The sequence below is a fragment of the Galeopterus variegatus genome, unplaced genomic scaffold (genome assembly GCF_000696425.1).
Source record: "Galeopterus variegatus unplaced genomic scaffold, G_variegatus-3.0.2 Scaffold192, whole genome shotgun sequence".
NCBI lineage: Eukaryota > Metazoa > Chordata > Mammalia > Dermoptera > Cynocephalidae > Galeopterus > Galeopterus variegatus.
In genome coordinates, this window is record NW_007726303.1 from 463,670 (window position 1) to 485,758 (window position 22,089).

Consider the following 22,089-nt stretch of genomic DNA (forward strand, 5'->3'; position numbering starts at 1 on the left):
TTCAACTTATCTCTCCAAGGATAGTAGTGATAATCTTGTTTTTTGAAATTTTCTTGTAATGAGGTTTTTAAAAAATAATTTTATATTTCTGTTATAATGTTTCTGATTTCTAATATTCTCTCTTAAATATTTTAGTACATTACATCCTTTCCCCCACTAATGTCTTCCAAATTATCTTCTTCCAGTTGGTTTGTATTCCTTCCTAATGTTAGCTGTTCTTCAGGTGAAGGTTAATCCTTGGTTTATTCTTCATGTTTAAGATAGAGTCTAAAAAGCTTATGAGTGGGGTTTACCAACTTGAGTTTCATTGTGGTATGATCTTGGTAAGCTTATTTTTGGTAGTCCCTATGTTGGTGTCTTTAGTTCTTCTTGGGATGGTCAGATTTTTGAGAGAAGAATTCTCATTTTCTGTGTGGAAGGTAAAAGGCCTTGTACCAGCACTCTCTAGGCTGAGTAGGGAAATGGCTTCAAGCATTCAGAAAACATGCATTCACTTATCGCCCTTGTTTTGGAACAGTATCCTTACTTGCAACTGTGCCTGGTGTTCAATAGTCCAGAAACACTTCTTTAGCTTCTCCAGGAAATAAAACTCTAGTTGTCTGTTGGGGTAACAAATACTGTGGAGCTTAGGAGGGAATCTAGGGATGAAGTCATTTTTTATGTAGCTTTCATCTAATCTTCCTTTTCTTAGCTACAACTTGCCTCCCATCCCCATCATCATTTTTTCCAGAGGTACCTGGTGCTGTTAGTTCCTGAGCGTTTTGAAGATTCTGCAGAGTAAGTTCTATTGATTCTTGGCTTTCCCTACTGCCAGCTTAAGATTCAGCTTTCTCAGATCTAAGTCAGTTGCCATTTATTTATCAGCTTTTCAACTTCAAAATTAATTTTGTTGCTGCTGATTCCTCTGTTCTTCTTGTTCTTGTGTTTTATACTTTTTAAAAAAAAAAATGCCTTTGTTGCAGTTTTAGTGACATTTCTGAGTAGGTGAAAGAGGTGTATGTTCAAGGCCCCCATCTTTACCCAGATGTACTGACATTATTTCTTTGAGTTTTGGGGATAAGGAGTTTGAAAATACACCTGGAATGTAGATAGGCAGTTTTGCTACTTAAAGGCAAGTCCATCACCATCACCACTAACTTTATGTGTGACGAGCTTTAATTTTCTCATTTAATTCTGATATTCTTGTGAAAAAGTTACAGTAATTATCTTCATTTAATAGATGAGGAAAATTATAGGGTGTGAGGAATATGTATAGGATCAAGTCCAAAAACAGAGTAGGATTAGATAATTAGATAAGCCTAAATGCTCTGGACCACTGGGCAGCACTGCCTGCTTTATAATCAACATCAGCTAAGCTAGAGTTAAGATTGATATGCATATAAAAAAACTAAGAAGCCTAACCAGGGCACATGACTAAATGGAAAGCCAGTCCATCTTTTCACTTTTTGTTCTAGGGCGTTAGCACCCACCATGAATCTGTAGGTCCCTTAAGTCTATCCCATGTTAGAGTTGTAGCTCTTGAGTCAAGTTAGGACTTCAGGGGCAGAGGGAAGGAGTAGAAGCTGCAGGAAGGGTCAGGCCCTGCAGCTCCATGGGGTGATTTCCACCAGCCTGGCTACATGTGTTTTAACATTTTAGAGATTCATGCTGCATTGATATATCAATGGACTGTTAGGTGTTGGTTGTCTGTTGTGGTGTCTGTCTGACTTAGTAGAAGAGCTGCTGATGACTTAGCACTGGGTGAATGAGATGTGATGAATCACCCTTTTACTTTTCCTTTGGTTAAAGCTGAAGGAATTGAAGAATCTGCAGCAGCAATACTTACAGATTGATCAAGAGATCACTGAGTTACGTCCACTGAAAGCTCAACTTCAGGAGTATCAAGATAAGACAAAAACATTTCAGATTATGCAAGAAGAGCTCAGGCAGGAAAACCTCTCCTGGCAGCATGAACTGCATCAGCTCAGGTATGATAATCCCTGTTTTTTTACCCTTTTCATTTTCTCTTAACTTTTTATTTTGAAATAATTGTAGATTTATAGAATGCTACCATTGGAGGAAACTGGGTGAAGGGTACATAGAGCTCTCCAGTTTTCTCCAGTGGTAACATCTTACATAACTGTTGTATGATATCAAAATCAGAAAATTGATATTGGTACCATTCACAGACTTTATTTAGATTTTACTAATTTTACTCATTTGAGTATGTGTGTTTCTATGAAATTTTGTTGTATTCTAGATTCATGTAAGCATCACCACGACAAAGATACATAACTGTTCCATCACCACAAATACGTCCCTTGCGCTAGTTTAGTCACATTCCTCCCTCCCTTCCCTCTCTTACATTTCCTAACCTCTGACAACCATTCATCTGTTCTCCATCCCTTTAATTTTGTCATTTTGAGAATGTTTTATAAGTGGAACTCAGACACACCACCAGCACCTCAGGGACCTGCCCAGGGGCCCGGGGCTTGGAGCCAGGGACTGGACCCCCCACCAAAACTAGGTATACCGCCAGTGCCAAGGAGCATGCCAAAAAGATCATCTCCATGTGGGTGGCCCACCACAGTAGCCACGACTGCCTCAAAAGTGGCTAGACATCACAACCACCACACAGATGGTCCGCGAGCCACTGGAGTGCAGTGAGACAAGGAGAGTCACCAGTAGAAACCAAAGAAAAGAATAGGATGTCTCTCTCCGCAAAGCCCATTGCAGAGTGACAGAAGAGCATCTGCTCTATGATTATATTGGGGGACCCGAACACACCTTTCAGCATTGGACAGATCATCTAGGCAACAGATCAACAGAATAACCATTACTCTTTCAGAGGGAGAGAAGAAATCTAGAGCAATTAGAGGGGGGAGGGGAGGGAATGGGTGAAGGGGAGAGATTGGACAAGGGGCATAATGAATAAATATGACTTGTATCAATATGCATACTAATAATATTGATTGATCCACATGTCAACATTGAATCCCAAAAATATGTATGATCAATTATGATTCAATAAAAAAAAAGCCCCAAAAAACAAAAAACAAACAAAAAATAAGTGGAATCATGCAGTATGTAACTTTTTGAAATTGGCTTTTTTCACGCATCATAATGCCCTTGAGATCATCAACATTGTTGTGTGCGTCAGTAGTTCGTTCTTTTTATTAATGAATACTATTCCATAGTATGAATGTACCAATTTAACCATTCACCCAGTGAAGGACATGAATGTGGTTTCTAATTTGTAGCTGTTATAAGTAAAGCTGCTGTGAACATTTGTATATAGGTTTTTATGTGGATATAAGTTTTTATCTCTCTGGGATAATTGCCCAGGAGTGCAAATTCTAGGTCGTACAGTAAGTGTGTGTTAAGAAACAGTAAAACTATTTTCCAGAATGGCTGTACTATTTTATATTCCCACAAGCAGTATATTAGTGATCCATTTTTATGCATCCTTCCCAGCACTTGGAATTGTAACTATTTTTTATTTTAGTAGTTTTTAGCAGTTGGGTAATGGTATCCCGTTGTGATTTTAATTTGCATAATGGCTAACGATGTTGAACATCTTTTTAAGTGCTTATTTGACATCTCTGTGTCCTGTATGATGAAGTGTCTGTGTTTTGTTCATTTTCTAATTGGGTTGTTAATTTTTTACTTTTGAGTTTTGAGGATTCTTCATATATTCTAGATATGAGTTCTTTGTCAGATATGTGGTTTGCAAATATTTTCTGCCAGTGTGCTGCTTATCTTTTCATCTTCAACAGAATCATTTTAATTTTAATGAAATCCAATTTATTGATTATTTTCTCTTTATTGTTCAGATTCAGTATTTTCTATTGCCCTGTCTTCAAGTTCTCTGATTACATTCTGCTGTTGAGTGCACTGAGTTAGCCTTTCCTCCATCACCTACATTCTGCTGTTGAGTGCACTGAGTTAGCTTTTTATTTTGGATATTTATTGTATTTTTCATTTACGTTTTCATTTGGTTCTTCTTTATATCTTCTGTTTCTTTGCTGAGGCTTTCTATATTTTTTCCAGTGCATTAGTAATTACTTACTGAAGTATTTCTATGATGGCTGCTGTGGAATCCTTGTCATATAATTCCAACATCTGTGTCACCTCAGTGTTGTAATTTTTCAATTTCCTTTTCTTAGTCAAGTTGTGGTTTTCCTGGTTCTTGGTACGATGAGTGATTTCCAGTTGTGTGCTGGACATTTTGGAGATTATTCAGCTCTCAATCTTATTGAGATCTGCTTTAGCAGGCTTCCACCAATATCCTACCACACCAGCAGGGGAAGGGAAACATTGCCACTTTACCACCAGATGGAGGGGGAAGTCTGGGCATCCCACTTAGCCTCTGTTGGTACCCTTCGAGGGAAGGGGTGACCTGATACTGCCAGGGAGAAGTGGAAGTCTAGTCTCCGCAGATGGCCTCCACTGGTACTGCTGGAGGATATGGAATGGGACACCTCATCATTGCTGAGTGGTGGTGAAAGTCCAGGCTCTCCACTCAGCCTCCACTGACTCTGCAGGGGGGTGATTGAGGAGGGGCATCTTGTTACTGCTGAGTAGTGCCTGAAGTCCAAGCTTCCCACCTGGTCTCTTCTGATACCACCTCTACAAGCACAGGGAGGGGCACGTTGTTAACCTTGTTGTAAGTGGAAGTAGATGTCCAGGCCCCACATGTTATCTCCACTGACACCATGGTGGGGATGGGGCAGTCAGAGAGAGACATCTCCTTACCACTGGGTAGTGGTGGCAGTCCAGGTTCCACACTTGGCCTCCTTTGAGACCACTCCAACAGGGAGGGTAAGATGCACCTTGTTACCACCAAGAAAGAATATAAGTTAGTGATACCTTGGCTTTTCCATGGTGTTTGCCTGGAGTAGGATGATTATTGTCATTAATGTTTCTGTCTAGCTAGACCGCCCCTTCCTGGTCCTTTGGCAAGGCAGAATAAACTTTTCTTGGCAGTTGATGTTTCTGAGTTGTGGGATCCTCTAGCTCCCAATTTGGGATATCAAGGATACAAAGATAAATACCAAGGAACTCACTGCCATGTCATTCCTCAAGTCCTGGGGTCCCTAGCTGGTCCCTGCCTTCTCTCCATCTTTCTACGTCTTCTTATGTTTGTTTTTATTTATAATGCTGAGGAGTTAGAAGAATAAGGAATAATACTCCAGTCTTGTCTGGAATCAAAAATCCTGGGCTGGCCAATCAGCTTAGTTGTTTAGAGAGTGCTGTTGTAACACCCAAGGTCAAGGATTCAGTCAGATCTCCATACTGGCCAGGTGCCGAAAAAAAAAGAAATCCTACCCCTTTTCTTTTTAAGAAACAAAACAATAACAATGCTATCATGGCAGAAAAAACTTAAGATACTAACTGTAATTCTGATTGTATTTTTATTCAGTTCTTTTAACAAATTTAATACAAAGAATAAAGGTATTGAATAAACACAAGAGTATATAACATCAGGTCTAGTTGTTGCTACCTCATTGTTGGGATTTTGTTTCTGTTTACTGAAGATGGTGCATGCCACCTTAACAAAATCAAACTGGAAGCTTTCAAGATTTGGTACTGAAAGGAGAATCTCCGTGTTAGAAAGTGCCGCCATTATTTTGCAGTCCCACCAACAGTGTATGAGAGTTCCTTTTTCTCTGCAACCTCACCAGCATTTATCATTCATAGTCTCTTGGATATTAGCCATCCTAATTGGAGTGAGATGGTATCTCAGTGTGGTTTCAATTTGCATTTCCCAAATGCTAAATGATGCTGAGCATTTTTTCATGTGTCTGTTGGACATTGGTATATTTTCCTTTGAGAAATGTCTGTTTAGCTCCTTTGCCCATTTTTAATTGGGTTACTTGTTTTTTTGTTGTTTCAGTTCCTTGTATATTCTGGATATTAATCCTTTGTCAGATGTGTATTTTTCAAATATTTTCTCCCACTCTGTCAGTTGTCTTTTAACTCTGTTAATTGTTTCTTTTGCTGTGCAGAAGCTTTTTTGTTTGATATAATCTCATTTGTTTATATTTCCTTTGACTGCCCGTGCTTTTGGGGTCATATTCATGAAGTCTGTGCCCAGTCCCATTTCCTGAAGTGTTTCCCGTATGTTTTCTTTAAGAAGTTTTATTGTTTCAGGGTGTATATTTAATTCTTTAATCCATTTTGAGTTGATTTTAGTATATGGTGAGAGGTATGGGTCTAGTTTCATTCTCCTGCGTATGGATATCCAATTATCCCAGCACCATTTGCTGAAGAGGCAGTTTCTTCTCCAGTGTATGGACTTGGTGCCTTTGTCAAAGATCAGATGGCTGTAGGTGTGTGGGTCGATTTCTGGATTCTCTGTTCTATTCCATTGATCTGTGTGTCTGTTTTTATGCCAGTACCATGCTGTTTTGGTTATTATAGCTTTGCAGTATAGTGTAAAGTCAGGTAGTGTTATGCCTCCAGCTTTATTTTTTTGCAACCTCTATGGAAAATGGTATAGAGGTTCCTCAAACAATTGGAGATAGATATACCATATGACCCAGCCATCCCACTGCTGGGAATATACCCAGAGGAATGGAAATCATCAACTCAAAGGTATATCTGTACTCTGGTATTCATTGCAGCACTATTTACAATGGACAAGAGTTGGAACCAGCCCAAATGTCCATCATCAGATGAGTGGATACGGAAAATGTGGTATATCTACACAATGGAATGCTTCTCTGCTATAAAAAAGAATGAAATACTGCCATTTGCAACAACATGGATGGACTTAGAGAAAATTATATAAAGTGAAATGAATCAGGCACAGAAAGAGAAATACCACATTCTCACTTATTTGTGGGAGCTAAGAATAAATAAATAAATACACATAAAGTGGGACAGGGGGAAGAAGACACAACAATCACAATTCCTTGAAGTTGTTAAGACAAACAAGCAGATATAAAGTTGTTGGGGGGGAGTGGGGAGAGGGAGGGGGCAGGGAGGATTCAGTAATGGGCCACAAAAATCAACTACATTGTATATTGATAAAATAAAATTTTTTTTTATTTTATCTCACCTGCTTTGTCTCACCAAATGCTAGAGGAGAGAGGCAAATGAATACAGAGAATATGAGTTAGAATCTCAATTCCTAGCAAGTTTAAAAGGGGCTACCAGGATAACAACTATCAATATAGTAAAATAAATATCATAACATCCCTAAGAGAACTCTTAATGTGCAGACACAGATTTGCACCTTACTAACATGATATTTCAGAATAAACTTAAAGTTTGTACAGCAAAATGCTTTTTAGAATTTAGTGATTTATATTTTATACAGTAAAATAATATCCAAAGATTTTCATATTTAACATCTTTATGGACTTGCTTATAAGTAAAATCAAGTTCATAGCACAGAGTTGGCAACTTACCCAGATAGTACAGGAATATTTTTTTGACCAAATCATGATGTTTGCAGAAAAGGTAAACAAACAAAACAAAAAACTGGGTTTTGCTCTCTGGCTGTTGTGTACACAATGTAATCATATTTTGTGGGCCCTTTACCAGTTCCTTGCTAACCCACTCTCCCTGTACCCCTTTCCCGCCTCTGGTGGCCTCAGTTCCATTCTCTTTTTTTGAAAGTTCATGATTACACAATGTAATCATATTTTGTGGGCCCTTTACCAGTTCCTTGCTAACCCACTCTGCCTGTACCCCTTTCCCGCCTCTGGTGGCCTCAGTTCCATTCTCTTTTTTTGAAAGTTCATGAATTATTGTGATTTTTGTATTTTTTCTTTCTTTTTTTATGTATTTGTTTATATTTTTTAGCTCCCACTTATGAGTGAGTACATGTGGTATTTCTCTTTCTGTGCCTGGCTTTCACTTAACATAATTTTCCCTAAGTTCATCCATGTTGCAGTAAATGGCAGAATTTCATTCTTTTTTATGGCTGAGTAGTATTCCATTGTGTATTTTTACCACATTTTCCTTATCCAGTTGTCTGCTGATGGACATTTAGGTTGGTTCCAACTCTTGGCTATTGTAAATTGTACTGTGATAAACACAGGAGTGCAGGTATCCCTTCAACATGATGATTTCCTTTCCTTTGGGTATACAACCAGCAGTGGGATTGCTGGATCTTGTGGCAGTTCTATGTGTAGTTTGAGGAACCTTCATACTGTTTTCCATAATGCACTAATTTATAGTCCCACCAGCACTGTAGGAGCGTTCCGCTTTCTATGCAGCCTCGCAAACGTTTGTAATTCTCTTTATTTTTGATAATGACCAGTCTAACTGGCATGAGATATGTCATTGTGATTTTGATTTGCATTTCCCTGATGCTTAGTGATGCTGAGCATTTTTTCAAGTGTCTGTTGGCCATTTGTATGTCTTTCTTTGAGAAATGCCTCTTTAGTTCCTTTGCCCATTTTTAAATAGGATTATTTGTATTTTTATTGTTAAGTTGCTGAGTTTCTAATATATTCTGGATGTTATTCCCTTGTCGGATGCATAGTTTGCAAATATTTTCTTTCTGTCTGTCTTTTCATTCTGTTAGTTGTTTCCTTTGTTGTGCAGAGCTTTTTAGTTTGATATAATCCAATATATTCTGGATGTTATTCCCTTGTCGGATGCATAGTTTGCAAATATTTTCTTTCTGTGTGTCTTTTCATTCTGTTAGTTGTTTCCTTTGTTGTGCAGAGCTTTTTAGTTTGATATAATCCCATTTATTTTTATTTTAGTTTCTAAGTTTTAGTTCTGTCTTTTTGAAAAAAATTGACTGTAATTCAAGCCACCGCTTAGTGAAGCAAGATTATTTCATAACAGGTATGTATCAATTAGCAAAGAAGGGACAATTTTACCTGATTTCTAAAGAGAAAGACAAAAAAGCTAGAGGTAATTCAAACAAAGCTTTGTATTTTGGGGAAGATAGAGACATTTGGTGCTACTGAAAGTGAACAGATCCTGAAATTCGTGGAATAATAGATTTAAAATATAATAGTCTTTCCATGAACTTTTGAAGTACCTTTGTAGTATCTCATTTAATTCTCACAATAATACTAAAATGTACATACTTTATTCCTATTTTATTGATGAGATCCAGAGGGATTAAGTAATTTTTACTCGGGGCCTCACATCTACTGTATGATAGAGCCAGCATTTGAGCCCAGGTTTTTCAGACTCTATAGCTGCATTCTCATAATCGTAATGTTATACTGCATCATTGTACTGCCCTTCTGAAAAATGAGTGGTTTCCCATGACCTACGTGATCTAATCTCATTTGTTTCCATCCTATTTCTTACCACATGCATTCTACATGCTGTCTGATACAGTGATTCTAAAATTCACTATATCCACTCATACTTGTGCCTTTTGCTCAGTTTTCTCCTTGAACCTAGAATGCTATTCCCATTATGGAAACCTGATTCATTGCTCAGGTTTCAGACCAAATGCCAGGTTTTCCGTGAAATCTTTCCAGTCCTGCTAATTAAAAATCTTGTTTTTGGTTCCACTTCATCATCTTACTGTACAGTTCTGTTTATAATATGAATTTCATTCTGATTATGTATTTTCTTTACTATATCTCTAACAGCCCATAATACTGTTTTGAATATAGAACTATTCACCTTTGTCTCACAAGTATATTTTTGCCTGTGATTACTTCATGTTTTTTTCTAGGATAGAGAAGAGTTCTTGGGAAATACATGAAAGGAGAATGAAGGAGCAGTACCTTATGGCTATCTCAGATAAAGATCAGCAGCTCAGTCATCTGCAGAACCTTCTGAGGGAATTGAGTTCTTCTTCCTCCCAGACTCACACCCTCAAAGTTCAGTACCAAAGACAGGTAGGTAATTGCAACACTGATTCCTACTCAGAGGTAACCACTGCCCAGAAGGCATCAGCTCCCTGCAAGTTATGTGCCCATCTACCACCATAAGGCAAGCCATCTTATGACTTCCGAGGGGGTGGACAGTGTTTCTAGAGGGATGGAATTAAGCATAAGCAATCTTAGGAGAGAATTTCATCAGTGTTTATATCCTAGCAGGCATCCCCAGAGACATCAGCTTCTCCAGATGGCTCACAAAACCTAGTTCATGAGACAGAACTTCTCCGGGCCCAGCTCAATGACAGCTTAAAGGAAATTCACCAAAAGGAATTAAGAATTCAGCAACTGAACGGCAAGGTAAGTGTTTCCTGCTAGACTGGAATTCAGTTTCTTTTTTCCATGACTGAAGCAAGAAGGTAAGTAGAAGCTGATTCAGCATAATCTCCTAGCTGTAGCATATTTTAGGGTGCAAAAGTTTTATCTATCTCAGAATACAGGTTGCTTATCCTAAAGCAGTGGGTACAGGGCCATTTCCTTTTTCCTTGACCTTGGAGAGTCCTTGGGAATGATTTGGGGAAATTCATATAGTAAGAATAAAGAACCCAACTCCTTTAAGAAGATTTCCTCCTGAACATCATCTCCCCATCTGTATCAACTTGCTAGTAATATTGAGGTAACTCCCTACCTCAACCTCTTATGAGTTATTATACCTGTTGCTCTCTAAAGTATTCTCCAGTGGCACCTCCCCTAGTTCTGCCTTCTTCATAGGAACTCAACTAGGTAGTCTATGTTAGAACTAGAAGATATTCAAGAGATCAGTCATACTCTGGAGTCCAGAGATTGGCTTTGAGGAGAGCTGTGAATGTCCAAAAGTTGTAATCACAATGGTGTGTGCATGTGTGTGTGTAAGTTTCTCATCACAAGAACTCATCAGTTCACCAAGGGATCTATGATCCAAAAATTATAAAGATCAGTAGGATATTTTCACAGATGAGGTAAAAGGCCCAGAGGTATTACATAACTCGCCTAAGGTGTTATGAGATCAGCCTGAGATAAATGTATGTGGAAAAGCACAGTGCCTGCCATATTTAGGAGGTACTTATTAAATGTTGTTAGATTCAACTAATTGTCATCGAAGTGTCAGACACTGACACTATTAACTTTGGCAGAGAAATTTGCAATTTTTAAAGTTTGCAGATCCAAATGAATTGGTAAAATTGCAAACCTTTTATTGGGGGATTTGTCTGGGAGTTATCAGAGGGACTCTAGAGCAGCTCCCACCTAGTTCCTCTTTCCACTAGTCAGCTATTTCAAGAAGCTTCACCCTACATGGTTCTATAACTCACCTCTTCTGTCCATAAACTAGTTCCCATCTCAGACCTGTTACATTTGCTCTCCAAACGTTAGACTATGAATCACTCTGGGCATTTGTCTTTCTACAACTGTGTTTTAAACTAAAATTCAGGACTATTAATAGATGATGAGATCATTTTGGTGGGTAGCAACTAAAAAAATTAATGGTCTATTGAAGTAGAACACAGAAAAGTACACATATCATAAGTAAATCATGATAGATTTTCACAAAGTGAAGACACATATGTGACCACCCAGATCAAGAATTAGAACACAGCAGAACCCCAGAAGTCCCTTGTCTCTCTGCTGTTTACTACCACTCCCTTGGAACTAAATATAAATGGAGTCATATCTTCTCTTGTGTTGCTTTATTTTATGAGATCCATCCATGTTACATATAGTGTGATTTTTCCATTCTCATGCTGTATAGCATTGCATTGTGGGCATTTACCGTAATTTCTTTATTCTACTGTTGAAGAACATTTGGGTTTTTCCAGTTTGGGACTATTACAAATAGTATAACCAATGCCTTTTTTACAAAAAAAAAAAAAGAAAAGCAATTAAAAAAATATATATGAATGTGATATACAATAAACAGTATGTCTCATTTTGACAAGCTTTAGTTTCAATTATATATATTTATGTATTGGTTTCTCGGTCCTAATCAAATTTGTATTTTTTTAAAAGCTTTATTGAGATATAATTCCACTTAAAGAGTGAGAAGCACTGTTTTAGGTCGTTGTCATCCTGAGTGAGGAACCGTCCTTTCTTTAGAACTCAGTTCTAAGAAAGTCACTTCTATCCCTAGCCTCATTCATTCGTTAAACAAATACTATTACTTGCCTTCTGTGAGCTTGGCCATATGCTAGGTATTGAGGATACACATGGTCCCTCATGAAACTTACACTTTTGTGAGCTTAGTCTCACTCTAAATGGGTCCTAGCTAACTAGGAGAATTGCTTCTTGGGCTGTAGAATAGGATGGTAGTAGATGGGCTGTCAGCATAGGATGGTACCTCTCTAAGCCACTGTCCTTATTCTTTCCTTGGATGCTCAGACTTTATATATATTTGTGCCAACATGCTTGGATGTTTGTATGCAATGTAAGAATGTACTAGAAACTTAAAAATATGAGGGGGATAATTAGTGGTTGTCTTAGTCCATTTCTGTTGCTTACAACAAAATACGTGGCACTAGATAATTTATAAAGAAAATGAAATTTATTGCTTACAGTTTTTGAGGCTGGGAAGTCCAAAGTCCAGGGAACACAGCTGGTGAAGGCCTTAGTGGTAGACAGTAACCCAGGGGTCTCACATTGCAGAAAATGGTGGAGCAGAGAGAGAGAGTTCCTCACGCACTCTCCTTTTTAAAGACCTCAGACCATGCTTGTGACCACCGTTTTTAATCCACTCACTACAGTATGGTCCTATAATCTAATCACCTCTCCAAGGCCCCGCCTTTAATTACCATAATAGGATTTCCCACTTTTTTTACAATGCCACAGGGGGGTCAGGTTTTGGGGGAACACTTAATCCAAGGCAGCAGTATAATCTACATTTTATTCCCTCCTTTTATAAGTTTTTATAAGTGTAGATACAATGGAATATGGTAGCTCATGAGCTAGAGCAGTGGTCAGCAAACTTTTTCTTAAAGGTGCAGACAGTAAATATTTCAGGTTTGTAGACCATACTGTCCTTGTTGTGTTGGGTGGCTGATTTTCAATAAAACCTTATTTACAATAAAAGTGTGGCAAACCCTAGATCATGGTTTGCCAGCCCCTAAACTAGAGGTGCCTATGATTACCCTAGACAGAATAATGTAAACATAAAGGGTGGTTTATATGAGGATGGCTTGTTATAAGCTATTAGACTTCTTCAGTTAAAAGAGTTTTTGCTTCCAGTGAGTTTTACAGGTCTGTTCTTTCTTCTCTAGATCTGCTAGGAAAAAGTATTAGGATTATTTCAACACTGAGGGATATTTTGTTTTGGTTTTGGTATGTTTTGAACTGTTCATTGTAGCCAGAAAAATTAACTTCCTCCCTTGTTAGGAGAGTATCATGTTATTCCCTGTCTCAGAACCCAGTAGTTGTCATTGTACCTAGTTACTTCTGTCTTCAGATTAGTATTGCTTTTCAAACATTTATATCCACTTCTTTTTTTTTTTTTTTTTTTTTTTTTTGGCAACTGACCAGTAAGAGGATCCGAACCCATGACCTTGGTGTTCTAACCAACTGAGCTAACTGGCCAGCCCTTTACATCCTCTCCTTTACTAACTACCCCCCTACCCTACCTCCCAAAATACCTGTGACTTTCTTAACTTCTTTTGCTGGACTCTCAGAAGGGACACCACCAGATAGTAGATAGAGCTCTACAGTTGGAATCTAGAATCAAGAACCATACTTTAGATCCTTTTTTGGTTCATAAACATGATGGTTAGGTTTTCACTCTATTGTATGTCATGCCCTCCCTGTAAACCTTGTTACAATGTTGGCACATTACCTGTCTGATGTGGAAAAAAAAAAAAAAAAAAGAAAAACACACTTGAGTCCTGGTCTGACATCTACTGGCCAGATGACCTTGGACAAGTCAGTACTCACTTCTTTTTGTCATTTGTAAACAGGGACAGAAATCTTTACTTCTCTCAGCAAGGTCATAATTGTGAAAGTGTACACTAAAAATTGCTCTATAGAATGACAAACACAAAAAATAACCTCACAAGGGCCAGCCCCGTGGTGCACTGGAGAGTGCGCCGCTTGGGAGCGCGGCGGTGCTCCTGCCGAGGGCTTGGATCCCATGTGGAGACCAGTTCCCGCTCACTGGCTGAGCATGGTGCGGGCGCAACACTGAGGGTTGCGATCCCGTTGCCGGGTCCCCGGTACGGGCGTGACACCGAGGGTTGCGATCCCGTTACCGGTCAGTAAAAAAAGAAAAAAAAGGAAAAAAAAAAAAAAATAACCTCACAACTGAAAAGCAATTTTTAGCTTACAAAGCACTTTCACAAGTATGTGTGGATTTCTTGTTCTGATTTTCTGTGTGCATCAAATGTCCTTCCCCAGAGTGTCTCTCGAAAACTGTTTATCTTCTTTAAAACATTGTTCGATTCTACTATTTCCACAAATACTCACAAAAAAGAATCCCCAAGAAAAGACTAGGCATGTATCCAAGTTACACCAGTTTCCTCTCATACAATGTACATAGCCCTACAATAGGTACTTTGGAGTGACATCTCTGTGGTTATTAATGTATCTGTATGTTAAATGTAACTGGAAACTTGACGGTCTGCAAGTGAGGAATTAGAATTTTAGTTCCAAAGGATCAAATTCAAATTAGTGGGTTGAAACTGTAATAAGTAAATTTTTAATTCATATAAAAAAGAATTTTGTGTTTTTTACATGGTAAAAAATGGCTTGGTTTGCTTTGTCAGGTAGTGAGCATCCTGACACTAAACATTTTCAAGGAAGGACTGAATGGCTACCTGTTATTCACACAATAGAGGATAATCTTGGTTTGAGTGACTGAAATGTTTCCACATGAGAGTCTTTGCTCCCAAAAGAGTCTCTTACATGTACATGTTAAAATTTATTCTGTTTCTTCCTCCTATTACATATTGTCATTTCTTATTCTACTCTCTTGGTAACTTATAATTCTTTATGACTTTGAGGAATCTGTCCATAATATTATTGTGCAAATTTTTAGGAGAGATTTCTCTCTCCAGCCATATTGAGCTCTAGGAATTATAGTCATTTGTTAGTAACTTAAACCTGGACCCAAGCTACTGCCTTCTGCCTCTTACATGCCTGGGATTGCCTATCTGATTAGCTTGCTTATGGATTTCTGCTTCATGGTTTTTCATTTAATATACTAGGCACCATGTTTTTTTAAAAGTTCACTACTACTCCTCCAGAATTGTTTTTCTTTCTTGGTCAAAAAAATTGCATTCTTTCACTTTGAAGGAATGTAACGTTGTTGCTGTTGTTGAAATAGAGGACTTGCATAAAATATTAGATCCTTAAAGCTCAGGACAGTCAGCCCAAGCACTGCTTATAGTGAAATAGTTCTGTAGCATGGTGCTTATCCTCTCCTGTGTTTCAGTTTTCTCAGCTTCTCGAAGAGAAAAATACCCTTTCTATTCAGCTCCACGATACCAGTCAGAGTCTTCGTGAGAACCAGCAGCACTACAGTAACCTTTTTAATCACTGTGCAGTCTTGGAGAAGCAGGTTCAAGAGCTGCAGGCGGTGAGTAAGATGATAAGAGACTGGGAGAAGTGTTATGAAATGAGTGCAAGTGGTAAAGCATAGAGAGCAGCATTGAAGAAGCCCATGTAATTAGGTATGAGGGAAGAAAGTGGGAGGGAAGAGGAATGTGTCATTAAGATGGGAAGAAGGTCTGAGAAAAATTACAGAGTGAAGGGATTAGAATAAAAAAGATCAGTGAGATGGTGGGAGAAAAATCAAAAGTGAATAGGAAACTGTGAAGACTGAGGCTTTTGGAACTCTGAAATTAAGAAAGTGTTGATTTTGCTATTAGTAATAAGAAAACAGTAGGAAGATTTCGACCTGAGAAATAAAACAGGCAGAGCTGTTGACAGTGGAGAGGACTGCAGTGTTGAAGTTGGAGGAGACTGAGAATTAGTATGGAGATAAATAGGACGTGAAGGAGAAGGGACTTGGGAGGGGTTGATGAGCTAGGGAAGGATCAGAGTAGCATCTGGAAAATCCATGAGCTTCCTCCACTAGACAAAAGCAGACTTGAGGGCAGGCCCGGTGGCGCACTGTAGCAGTGCGCTGCTTGGGAGCGTGGCAGCACTCCCGCTGAGGGTTCAGATCCCACATACAGACCGGTTCCCGCTCACTGGCTTAGCGAGGTGCGGGGGCAACACCGAGGGTTGCGATCCCATTGCCGGTCCGGTCTGGTACGGGCGCGACACTGAGGGTTGCGATCCGTTGCCGGACACGAAAAAAGACAAAAAGGAAAAAAAATAAAAGCAGACTTGAATGATAAGCCTTTAAACTTTTAAAAGGAGAAATTCAAGAATGAGAATCTGGAAGAAAATCTAATCAAGGCAAGAGTTTTATGTAGACAGTTAATCTAGAGCAGAAGATTCTCACTTCTTTTTTTTAAAGATGACCGGTAAGGGGATCTTAACCCTTGACTTGGTGTTGTCAGCACCACGCTCAGCCAGCGAGCTAACCGGCCATCCCTATATGGGATCCGAACCCGGGGCCTTGGTGTTATCAGCATCGCACTCTACCGAGTGAGCCACGGGCTGGCCCGAGAAGATTCTCACTTCTAAATCTGAATTATAAGCGGAGATATTCCTGTCCAAGATTTCTCATTGTTTCTGATGTTAAACAAGTTCTCATTTTGCCCAAGTACGTTTTCTTAAGAGCTTTCATCACTGAATTACTAAGCTTGTTGTTATTCTAGGTGCCACTAAATATTGATGTTGCTCCAGGAGCTCCCCAGGAAAAGAATGGTGTTCATAGACAGAGTGATCCTGAGGAACTGAGGGAGCCACAGCAAAGGTATGGGAGCAGGACTCAACTTGGGAGCATATACTGCATGGACAGAAATTGGACAGTAATCCAGTTTGAACTAGAGTTCATTGTATGGATTTAGTATGTCTTACTATCTTATTGGCCTCACAGAAGTGCTGTGAGGATTAAGTAGTAACAATAACAACTAACAAATTGTGTGTGAAAAGTATGAAATGCAAAAACAGCAACACCAACACACACACACACCACTAACAAATGTTATGGTATTAAAGTAAAACATAATCAGTCTGTAAACTCTCTTAAGGTGTTTTCTGCAGCTTCATCTAATCTCTCTACACCCATGTTTTTAAAACATTCTTTATGTTCAAACAAGGTTTTATAAATTTTCCTGCTTTATAACCTTATAAAGACTTTGAATCCCTTGGATTAGCAACTCTGTTCTGTATATAGTGATGCTCTTTGTTTTCCTTCTATCCTGAAGCTTTTCTGAAGCCCAGCAACAGCTATGCAACACTAAACAGGAAATGAATGAATTAAAGAAGCTGCTGGAAGAAGAACGAGACCAAAGAGTGGCTGCTGAGAATGCCCTCTCTGTAGCCGAGGAGCAGATCAGACGGTAAAGGCTGAGGGAAATAGTCTCTACTCACTTCTGATCCTTTCTCATTATACTCGTTTACATTTCAGTACCCAGACTCAGGATTAATTGAGATCTTATGCTCATCTTGAGATGAGTGCTGGAAGGAGCTTAGGGTCATTGTGGTAGACCAAGAGAACACAGTACTTTTGGAGCCTAGGAGGACCATACTTTTCAAAGCAGTTGTTCTTAGAGAATAATAATGATACCTACCATTTATTGGCAGCTTATTTCATATGATATGATATGAAAGATATCTTATTTCATCTAAACAATAGCTATATGAGGTAGGCATTGGGTTCTTTAAAGGGCCAAATAAATGGCAACCCCATTCCCTATCTGAGATCCAAAGCAATTGAAATCTTTTTTTAATGATTAAAACATTTAGGAGATTAAAACACCACTTTATAGAGTGATATTAAAAGAATGTAGCTTTTGGGCCAGCCCGGTGGCGCACTGCTACAGTGCGCCGCTTGGGAAGCGCGGCAGCACTCCCGCCGAGGGTTCGGATCCCACATACAGACCGGCCGCTCACTGGCTGAGCGAGGTGCAGGGGCAACACTGAGGGTTGCGATCCCGTTGCCGGTCCCGGTCCGGTACGGGCACGACACTGAGGGTTGCAATCCGTTGCCGGTCACGAAAAAAGACAAAAAAGGAAAAAAAAAAAGAATGTAGCTTTTGATTTGGTGGCAAATGCACTTCCTAACCCTGAACTTCCCCTCCCAGTCACAGGCAATGTTGGGCCAGGGTAGGCTTTCCTCTCAAGAGAATCTGCTCTTGACAAACTAGAGCATTGGAGTAACAGTCAATTGTGCTTTCTTGTGGGTAGTTTGCCCCAAGTGTGAGTTGGAAGGGCAGAACTCCAGATCCCTAGTTCCTTATTCCCAACTCACGAGTCAAGAGAATCACCATGCATGAGAAAGTAGAGAGTGGCTACAGGATTTCGTTATTGGATGTCCCTCTACATGGAAAGAAGCATTAAAAGCAGCCTCTTTTATTTTACTTTGGGAGTAAAACCACCTACATATATTGTCTGTTCCCTCATAGGATGGCATTTGTGGTATTAATGCCTTGTTGAAAAGTTTAGGTGGCAGAGATGGCAGCCCCAGCGAGCAGGTTTTATTGAGATACCTTTCTTTCGCATCCAGCATATTCACAACTTTTTAATTTTCATCACCCATTTGGTCCTTGGTATGCAGCTTTGAGGGTAGGCTCTGTAGGAACACAGCACAGCCTTGTATTGTGTCTTGCTGTCTCTGCCAAGCATTTTCAGGTCTGTGCACCCATGACTGTTTCTTTTCCACTTGCTATGGAATTGTTTAGCCCTGTGAAACCCGGCCCATTGGGAGGTTAATCTGTCATGTGTAATTAACCTGTCCCAAGTCAACTTGAGACTGCATAGTGTGGAGTGAATCTCGAGTATGTGGACAGGCCTCATGAATCCAAGCTTAGCCCCTCCATACTTCCCTCTTTGGCCCTGATGCAGAATGGAATTTGGGGTAGCTACCTAGGCCAAGAACTGCTGTGTTAACATGACCTCACATATACTCTGTAGTGCATGTGAAACTCAGTGGCCCAATAGTTTAAATGTGGCCAGTATACTGTTTGGCTCACCAGTACCTATAAACATCTCATCCCTCCTCAGCTTAGCCTACAGAAGTTGACAGGCTGACCTCCATAGTAACAGACCATGCTCTTCCAGGTCAAGCCTGCCTCTGAGGAGTTTATTACACGGAACAGACACAGAAGGTGTACTCTACAATCAGCCTTGCTCTCAAGAGAAAAACAAGCAGGAAGGAGCTGATCTGTACATGCTCAGTTTCTCTTTCCAGACTCACAAATCAGATTAAGGTATTCCTTCTCTCCTAGAGAAAAGGAGTATGACCTACAAAGAGAGGCCAAGGAGTGTTAGGCTAATGGATATTCCTTTATAAGGAGGAAGCATAAGAAGTAAAGGAAAGAGTTCCATCCTCCCCACCCCACTTAAGAAGTGCATTTCTACAGGCAAATGTTTGATCACATGTACTCTGTTACCTGCAGCTCCTTTGTTACAGTGTTTGTTTTGTCAGAAACCACTGATGAGTAACATCAACTTCTTCATTAAATGGATGAGTTCCAGTATTAAATAAATAAGCAAATTGGCAAAAAATGAAGCAGAAAGCAGTAAAGGCTGCCAGTTCAGTTGAATTCTAAGAACCCCATAAAAATCTTCCTTGTATGCTTTTGCCAATTAGCCTTTAATAAATGGAAAAAAAAACTAATGAGTTTTTCTGAGTCAGTGTGGTGTAGTGGAAAAAAAGAGTATGAGGTTTAAAGACAAACCTGGGTGTTGAATTTTGGCTCTACCACTTACTGGCTGCGCCACCATGGGCAAGTCATTTGACCGCTTTAAGCCTTACTTGAAGATAATAACACTAACCTCAAAACCTGAGGACTGAATGTATGTAAAGCACCCAGTCCAACATCTCATACATAGTAGGCATTCAGTTCCTAGTAGTCATTATCACCTTTTAATGCTGCTGAAAGAAACCTATCCGTCTGTACACTCCTTGCATGGGGCAGGGGCCATAAGAGCCACCTTTACTGCAAGTCCCCTATGCTGCATCACCTGGCAGGGTGACTGGGAAGACTTCATTTGATTGGCCTCTCATGCTGTGAACCAAGGCCATGCCTCTTTTTTTTTTCTCAACACAGGTTGGAGCACAGTGAGTGGGACTCTGCCCGGACTCCTATCATTGGCTCCTGTGGCACTCAGGAGCAGGCACTGTTAATAGATCTTACAAGCAGCAGTTGTCGAAGGGTAAGAAGGGAAGAAGAATAAAGAGAACACTATATTGTATTATCAGACAGGGCTGGCTGTATTGAGGGCAAGGGGTCAAGGAGAGAGAATGTAGAAGTCCAGCCACTGAGCAGCTGATGGGTTTAAGACTAGAAGAGTGTGGAAGATTGAAGGAACCTGGTGGAATGTGCTAAGTTGTTGATCCTGAGGGACTTTCTCCCAGGATACTTCTTTTCTGCAGTGGTTGCATCAGCTTTGCTTCAATGCAAGGTTAGTGGGAAGGGAAAGGGACATATCCCTACAGGGTGAAGCTCTCTGACTTTCATATTTTTCTTTCAGACCCGGAGTGGCGCTGGATGGAAGCGGGTCCTGCGTTCGCTCTGTCATTCCCGGACCCGAGTGCCACTTCTAGCAGCCATCTACTTTCTGATGGTTCATGTCCTACTAATTCTGTGTTTTACAGGCCATCTATAAACTTAGTATATATGGACCACTTTCCTCAGAACTTGGAATTCCCTCGCTTCTAATGTTAGAACTATCAATTCCAATGGAACAGTCTTCCCGTTTACAGGTCATCTCTCCAACTCTCCACAGAAAGTGCCTGCAAAAACAGAGGTTGATATTAGCACAGGTTGGAGCTGAAGGGACAAGTTTGCTTTCTTCTACAGCCCAGCACATGAACACTTCTGCTTAATTGGAGAAGCCCCACAGTTGATTTGCTGAGCCCAAAATTAGTTCAGATTTTGCAGGGCCTTGATCTTTTATGGTCCTGTAAAAGATACCGAAGAAGTCTTTCACCCAAGCAAAGAGGATGATTCCAATAAACCTAAGAATCCGAAATCCAGTATCATTTCGATTGATAACTTTCTTTGCCTCATTTGCCTGTATTTTCTCCTGCTTCAGAGGGAAGGTGGCCCTGCCATAAACAAAGTTCTGGGGAATGAACATATGGCCTCATAGGACATCTGATTAGGTCTCTTGCAGAACAGGGTGGGAGCTGAAGAGCTCCTCAGGGGTTTTAGCTATTGGATCGTAAGGGGGAGGACAGCATCTTCTTCCCTGGCTGTTCAAACGCAATTGGAGTGAGAATTTGTGGTCCTGGACTGTAAGGATAGGATCTTGTTGCCTATGCCCTTGATCACATGTGTACGCAGGTATTAAGTGGTTCATGCCTTTCACTGAAAGGCAGAAAGAACTGGCTATGAACAGCAAGGTTCAGATTCTTGTCATTCCTGTGTTATCTCGATATACCTTAAACGTAGACCCTGAGACAGTGCCCAGGGGCCAGCAGAAGCCAGTCCTAGGTGAGTCATTCACTCCCAGCCAGGGTCTCACTGGTCTTACACTTACAACCATGCTGTAGCTCCTAGCCTCTTGAATTGTTAAGCTACTTTGCTGTTGGTGACAGTTATTCCAGTTTCTCAGCCCCATAGTCATCTGCCCTCTGTGGTAACAGAGGGCTGAGGCAAATGGAAGGAGAATAAAAGAAAACAAACTATTTAAATCTAGACTTGAGAATGACATCCAGGATTGAATTCCATTTGTGCCTGTTCTCTGCCTCCTCCCCCACTTACCACCTTTACCAGTTGGTTATTTACTCATTATGTACATGGTTCCTTGCCTGTTCTCACCACCCAAAGAAGAGAGAAGGCTGGTTTGCTGACTGATCTGCTCTAAATCTTTTTTCTGTGGGGATTAAATCTTGGTCACAGCATCCCAGAAACTCTCCTGAACAACTGTAAAATAATAAAATTATTTTCAGAATGAAGAGTTGTGAGGGGTGTGTGTGCGGGGGGGCTGTGTGTGTGTGAATGTGTGAGTGTGCAGGTGCTTACATACCTGTGTTTGCATTCTTGGGGGAAGAATGTTGGTGGGGAGATGGGGTTTACAGGGTAGAAAGCTGTATGTATTCAGGCTTCCTTCTCACTGACCAACATCAGTAATGGCTGCATGCATGTGAGCCTTAGCCAATAGACCCCAGGGTGATGATGTGTAGGGATGTCGGGCCTCCCTGAGCCAGAGGCCAACAAAACCAAGC

The 22,089-nt window shown here is 40.1% G+C and overlaps 1 protein-coding gene across 5 annotated transcripts in view; it reads left to right on the forward strand.

Moving 5' to 3' along the window:
• Nucleotides 1-20,895, forward strand: part of GOLGB1 (golgin B1) — a 77,871-nt gene extending 56,976 nt beyond the window's left edge. For 4 of the 5 annotated variants that reach the window (XM_008564843.1, XM_008564851.1, XM_008564858.1 and 1 more), the window contains 8 exons: nt 1,789-1,967; nt 9,641-9,806; nt 10,005-10,145; nt 15,232-15,375; nt 16,568-16,665; nt 17,120-17,254; nt 19,967-20,072; nt 20,391-20,895. In XM_008564843.1, coding sequence (XP_008563065.1) covers nt 1,789-1,967; nt 9,641-9,806; nt 10,005-10,145; nt 15,232-15,375; nt 16,568-16,665; nt 17,120-17,254; nt 19,967-20,072; nt 20,391-20,525 — 1,104 coding nt within the window. In that variant the 3' untranslated portion in view covers nt 20,526-20,895. The remainder of the gene's footprint in view (nt 1-1,788; nt 1,968-9,640; nt 9,807-10,004; nt 10,146-15,231; nt 15,376-16,567; nt 16,666-17,119; nt 17,255-19,966; nt 20,073-20,390) is intronic. The other variant, XM_008564863.1, reaches the window with a different exon arrangement.
• The last annotated feature ends 1,194 nt before the right edge of the window (nt 20,896-22,089 follow it).